Source organism: Laccaria bicolor, genomic scaffold, assembly GCF_000143565.1.
Source record: "Laccaria bicolor S238N-H82 LACBIscaffold_3 genomic scaffold, whole genome shotgun sequence".
In the NCBI taxonomy this organism is placed as follows: Eukaryota; Fungi; Basidiomycota; class Agaricomycetes; order Agaricales; family Hydnangiaceae; genus Laccaria; species Laccaria bicolor.
The window spans coordinates 604,864-611,961 of record NW_001889874.1 but is presented as its reverse complement, the minus strand read 5'-3'; the positions used below and the strand labels follow the sequence as shown (position 1 = coordinate 611,961).

Genomic DNA, 7,098 nt, shown 5'->3' with positions numbered 1-7,098 from the left:
GTCGACCAGTATGAACCACTTCAACTATGGTTGGATGCCCATGGTGTGATTCATTCAAGGCTTCATTGTGTGCCTGGCGAATATCATTACACATGAGGGCAAGGTTGGTCTGCAAGAGCTGAAGCTCAGCTGGCTCAAAAATGGAGCTATACTATAATAATTTAAAGGGTTACTGGTGCTTAAGAAAGTAGCAGGTAAAGCAACTCACTTCAACCACCAGAGAACTGTACTCATCAAGGTCATTGCCAAGGCATGCAAGAATGTTTGAATCAGTTGAATTCTGAATAGCCTCCCTAATAGCACTATGAAAGCAGTGGTAATGGGAATGAAATGCAGTCAAGAGAGGTTCGTTCTGGGCTTGCATTTGCTGCACAGTGGGAGAAAGAGAAACTGCGATCAACAATGGTCACATGTGACATGAAACCAAGGATTCACACACCCTCTACAGCCCCATAGACAGCATTGACTCAGCACAGTTTTCTAACAATTCTGTTGAAAGAGTATAGTGCAATGGACCAGATATATAATGGTGGGTGTGCTTCTTTGTCTGGAAATTTATTCAAACCATGCATTCAGAACTTGAAGCTGAAGGTGCCACATCATCACTGACACATTCCATCTCCTGCACAGCAGTTGCCATTTTACACAATGGAAAGATCGAATCTGCTCACCTGGGATTTAAACATACCTGCTAGCTATTTCACTGACTGGAGAGGGGTCAAATCGATTATGCTAGGAACTCTACTGCAGGCAATCGTCTCCCAGTCACAACTAGGTCATGTTGCACAGACCTCGGTGCATCTGCTCACATTTCTCTCTGGGGCATCAGTTTCTGTTGATGTTGCTACCACAAGAGTCCCTGTCTTTGACTCAGCTATTCAATCACCTGAATATGGCTTTCGGGTTCTACATTCCCTCAGATCTACCGATTTTCAGGCTATGCATCATACAGGTGCATCAATTGATATAGCCAATGAGATTCTTGCTTTGGATCCCCTTCACACTCTTTTGGCAGCTTATGGCCGTGTGTGGGCACCCTTTGATATCTATCTTCCCCATCATTTCATCATTGTCTTCATGGTCCCAAGCTCAGCACAATTTCCTGCTATCTTTCCAGCTCCATCCACCCAAACTGCACAGATTGGTAGCCAGAATTTACTGGGCTATCACTCTTCACATGTTCCTCATATGGATCATCCTTCTACAGAATTCTCTTCGTCTTTGCTGTCTCTCACATCTGAATCATACAGCCACAGCCCTTCACCTATTCCATCAATAGATTTTGCTACATCTGGACCTCAGGCTTCTCCATCATTTAGCCTGGATTTTGAAATGACCCAGTTCTTGGCAGAAGATTCTACTGCAGGGAATCAATACTTATCACTCCTCCACCGATTCCTACTGGACTCCTACTGGACTCCTGGATTCCTACTGGATTCCTACTGGATTTTAACATTCTTTCCAGAAAAGCATTTTCACATATGTCTTAATTCCCCCTCCTACTGGACTCCTACTGAACTCCTACTGGACTCCTACTGGACTCCAATTGAACTTAAACAAAGTGAATGCAATGTTTCAGAGATGGGATTCCTACTGGAGTAACCACTTTCTACCTTATGCCACCTTAAAAGTTCATACAAAGCTGATATTTGAACATAGAATATTATATTGATAACTATAGACATAATTATATACAAAAAGTATTTTACTAGGGAAGGGGGTAGAAGGAAACTCTGTAAAAGTCATTTAAATTGACTACTATGTTAAGGTAGACAGTACATATGTTTACCATTGACACCAACCTTTTCAAAGATCTGCATGACACCTGCGATACCATCAAGTGGCACACAGATTTCTGTATGCCCCTTGGGAAGCAAAGCCAAAGGCTAAGAATCCTTATACAGAGCTGGAAGGTGGTAAGTCCTTTTGCTGTTATTTCACTAAGATTTCTTGAAGGTACAACACTCCAGGATGTTCAACTTGCACTGGCAAAGGAGGAGGAAGCTCAGGTTGCACTCGGAGCCAGACAAAAGGGCCAAAGACCAGCAAACAGCTGCACTTCAGTCACCCACTGACCACTGACTCATACAGAAATCTGTGTGCCACTTGCGGTCACCTGGGGACTGCCCACTCACAGGTGACCACAAGCGTCTCGCAGATACTCCAAAGGATCGCAGGTATTGCAGGTGTCATGCAGATCTTTGAAAAGGTTGGTGTCAATGGTAAACATATGTACTGTCTACCTTAACATAGTAGTCAATTTAAATGACTTTTACAGAGGTTGCATGCAACAATGAAACCACGTTATGGGCTGACAGGTGACTGCTTAAACACAGTTCGTTTACTGCAAGTCACATCATGTGTAACACATTCAACCCTTCTACCACCCATCCATCTCTGCTCTACGAGGTCTTGTCTCTCCCCCACATGTTCTGATCAGAATTAATATTCCTCCTTTCCCAGCCATTTTGGCTGGAAAGCAGCTCAGCAATGGCCCCACTCAGAGTTACTCAGCACTGATCAGTTCACTCAGTGCTGAGTCACTGAAATGCTGAGTGATGCTGAACAGAACTGAGTGATGCTGAACAGAACTGAGTGATGCTGAACAGAACTGAGTGATGCTGAACAGAACTGAGTGATGCTGAACAGAACTGAGTGATGCTGAACAGAACTGAGTGATGCTGAACAGAACTGAGTGATGCTGAACAGAACTGATTAGTACTGAACAGAATTGGGTAGTACATGAGTATTACCCTTGTTATTATACTAATAAAAAATAAATGCATGGACAAGGATTGAACCCAGGCTTTCATAGATGGATCACATGATCACAAAAGCGCAATATTACCACAGGGCTATCTGACTGTTTAGAACATTATAATATATAACCCATCGTCACCGCTGGCTTTCCTCAATGAGTCTCAGCAAACACTGACACTTGATTTGGCATCATCAACACACACACTCTTCTTCCTCACCCACCACCATCATCCACAACACCCATCACCACGTCACCATGCCACCACTCCAATGGACAACGACACACCAACAGACAATGACACACCAACAGACAATGACAATGACGATGGACGACAACACAACAACAACAACAATGGACAATGACACATCAGCAACAATGACAACGGCCACACATCAACGGACGATGATGACGGCCACATGTCAATGGATGACAACAATGGACGACGACAATGACACATCAAATGAGCACCATCCAAGTAAAAAACACTCACAGTCCTGGTCCAATCCTGATCCACCAGTCCAATCCTGGTTCAGTCCTTGCCTGAGGTAAAATTCAGCCCTCAAGACTGGTTTGAGTCCTGCCCAGCTCAGTCCTGCCCCTCCTGCCAACTTTTTCCTTCCCTACCTTCAGTAGATTATGATATCCTGTTCCAACCTGTGAGATGGTATGCATTCTATGATGAAAACTCAGAACTTGTTCATCCATATCTGCATATTTACACTCAAGGTGATCTTGTACTGCTCAACTTCATGGGTTTGATGAGCCCGACATCTGGCCCATGAAAAGAAAACAAGAGTTCAATTGAAACATAAGTCACCAGGTGAGATGCAGATGGGGAGGCAGGGGAATGGGATGTCCTCCTGCATGTCCTCACTCATTTTCTGGCCTGTTCAGTCTGTACCACAGAGATACATGTTTGAAAACAATAAATTGAACCAAGATATTCAGAATTGTGGGGATGTGCCACATCCTGCAGGTGAATAAAAAAGGAAATTTTCCTTATTTGGTAAGACATAGTAAGATTCTTTTCCTCCACTAGACCCATTCTACTATATAAGGAGATAAGCTGACAAATAATCTCCCTATTTGGTAACCTCCTTGGCTCTGTCCTTGGCTCTATAACACTCTGCATGTCCCTCACTCCAGGTGTGACCATTTCTATAAAAAGCAGCCATTCAACTTTTTCCAATCAAAAGTGCCTTATTTGTGCTCCTTGTAGTTACTACCTCTTTTGTTTCCCTCAAGTTCCATGAAAATAGTGTTGCAGCTATTATACTTCCCCCATGTCCCTCTGGCTGTGTCTTTTTCAAAATGTGAGAACAAACTACTAAAACCTACTCACCTGTAATCTTTCAAAATATTATCCCAATATTAGTGGTAAATAATTTTTCTGCATTAATAGCCAGTGCAACTGGCAGCATTTCAAAGTTGGTGCCACTTATATACAATTTATGAACCACAACTCTGCTCAGTCCTCGATTATGCCATTATTCTGTGTCATGTGGGGGTATTCCCAGCTATGTGTACTAATCAAAACTCATACCCTTGGGGTGTATGGTGGGAAGAGAGTGTGGTGAGAGGGATGTAGGGCAGAGTGTGTGGTGGAGAGGGGTGGAAGGCAGAGTGTGTGATAGAGAGGGATGAAGGGGAGGGGGGAGGGCATGGTGGGATGGTGGGGTCAGAGAGAGGAAGAGTGGGTTGGAGAGGAGAAGTGAGGGAAGGGGGTTGATGGAGGGAGGGTGAGTGATGGAGGGAGGGTGAGTGATGGAGGGAGGGTGAGTGATGGAGGGAGAGAGTGTGATGGAGGAAGAGGGAGTGACAGAAGGAGGGAGAGACAATGAGAGGGTACTCACCATGGTGCCCTGGAAATCAATGATGTCCTTCGACGTGGCACCTGGATTCCATCATGATATGTTGGTGGTCGCCTTCATTTGTGGGTGCTTGGTCATCTTCATGCAGGGGGCAGTTGTTTTCCTATGTGGGCAGTCATTTTCCTTTGTGGGGGGTCGTTTTCATCCATGGGCCGTTATTGTTGTTCATGGGCATGGCACTTGCATCGTGTTGTGTCCCCTTCGTTGTCATCCCATGGCATCGTCATCATGGCCTTGCTCTGTGTCATTGGCATGTGGGGCAAATGGTGTCACATTGCTGCCACTGGCAGCAGCATGGCACCTGGGTTCCATATGTTTCTGTTTGTGGGCACCCGCAGTCATTCTGGGATAGTGGTAGCTGGTGGTGGGCATTTTGAGGTGATGGTGGTGGTTTTCATGGGTGGTGGCAGCCGTTTTCATGTGTGGGCATCCATTTTCATGTGTGGGCGTCCATTCGTGGTTGTCTCAGGGCATTTGTCATCGTTTGGGCAGTCCACCTTCATTTGTGGGTGCACGTCTTTGTTGTTTGGGTGGTTGTGTCAGCGAGGTGGTCATGGGTTGGTGTTGGTGTTGGTGTTGGGCATTGTGTTGTCATTGTTGTGGATGGCATTGTTGGGTTGTTGTGGTGGTGGTTGAAGAAGAAGAAGTGATCTCACATGCTGTGACATTACCGTGATGTTTAACCTCGCACATGAGATTACCTGTATGAAGTCATGTGACCTCTTCACTGCACCCAATCTCCAGTCCTGGCTGAGGTGAAATCTCAGTCCTCAGGACTGGCCTGAGTCCTGCAGAGCTCAGCTGTGACCCTCCTGCCAACTCCGGCAGAGCTCAGCAGGAATCACAGGGGGACAATAAAGACCTCGTTTCTGGCAAGACTTTTCTCTGTCTATCATCTGTACAAATACATCAATGGCTGCTACAATAATCAGGAAAGTCAAAGTACAAATTATACGAGAGTTGAGAAAAGAGAGTGCAAGACAGACTGAGCACAGAAAAAACCTAATAAGATGGCCATAAACCGTTATCTTCTTCACCATCGAGAATCAGAAGGAACGGAATGGCACTGGAATGCAGTGACATGAGCACTAAAAATTGCCAAATATGGTAAGTTTTGTATTTTCAGATAAAATTAGCAATAAAATGAGAAAAAAATAAGGATGGTGGTAATGATGTTGGGGTACTGTTTGCATCATCTGTGCGCATTTCCTAATATGGTAATTAATGCAAATATAACCAGAAAATCAGGGAAAAAGAGAAAACAAATAGGGATGGTGCTCACTATTGGTGATGTTGGGGTATTACTTACATGGTCGGTGCGCATTTCCAAATATGGTAATTAATGCAAATATAGCCAGAAAATCAGGAATAAAGAATAAAGATGATGTAGACTGTTGTTGACAATGGTGAAGTAGTGTTCACATGGTCTGTGCACATTTCCAAATGTGGTAATTAATGCAAATATAGCCAGAAGATCAGAAAAGAAGGGGAAAAGGTATACATATGTTACATTTTCTTCAGACATTTACATTCCTACCATGGTTGTTTTTTCTGATGTCCCATTGCTCTGGACACCTCAGATTTTCCCAGAACATTCATGCAGCCATCCAGGGTTGTTTTCAGATGTCCTCTGTATATTAAAACTGATTCTCTGGACATTTCACATTTTTCCAGGACATTCATACCACTACACATTTTCCCAAAACATTTATGCAGATGCTTTTTGAATGTCCTTTGTATCTTGAAATAATGCTCCGGACCTTTCACATTTTTCCAGCACATTTATACCACTGCCAGGGTTGTTCTTCTGATGTTCTGTGTTGTTCTTCTGATGTTCCATAGATAATCACATTATTGGTCTGGACATGCATTTCCCCAAAACATTTATGAGAGTCTTTGTGGATGTCCTTTGTATATTGAAACTAATGCTCTGGACATTTCGCATTTTTCCAGGACATTTAAACCACTGCCAGGGTTGTTCTGGTGATGTCCCATAGATAATCAAGTTATTGGTCTGGACATTTCGCATTTCCCCAAAACATTTATGGGGATGCTTTTTGGATGTCCTCTGTATATTCAAATTAATGCTCTGGACATTTGTCCAGACATCCAACATTGCCTTTTCAATGTCCTGTGAATATTCAGATTATTGCTCCAGACCTTTTGCATTCCCCTCGGACATTTATGTGGCTACCATGATCTTTTTTTCTGATGTTGCTGGGATAATAATATTAATGGTCCTGTGGGATGTTCTATCAAATGTGGTTCACACCTGAGCCATTTTCGGATGTCCCATAAATATCAAAGTTGATAGCCTGGAGATGTCACATTGTCCCAGAACATATATATGGATGCGAGGGATGTTCTCCTCAACATTTCATCGATCCCTGGCACATTTATACAGGTCCATGGGATATTGTATTCTGTAAACTCTTTTTTGCATGTTTTCTGGATGTCAGAAGTGAT

The 7,098-nt window shown here is 43.6% G+C and overlaps 1 protein-coding gene across 1 annotated transcript; it reads left to right on the top strand.

The window, feature by feature from the left end:
* Positions 1-648: 648 nt before the first annotated feature.
* On the top strand, positions 649-2,539 carry LACBIDRAFT_322485 (uncharacterized protein; the record flags this gene model as incomplete). The annotated part of the gene is made up of 5 exons (XM_001875967.1): positions 649-1,561; positions 1,777-1,916; positions 2,138-2,222; positions 2,279-2,318; positions 2,464-2,539. The coding sequence occupies 5 exons, from the start codon at positions 649-651 to the stop codon at positions 2,537-2,539; spliced, it is 1,254 nt and encodes a 417-aa protein (XP_001876002.1).
* Positions 2,540-7,098: the final 4,559 nt, after the last annotated feature.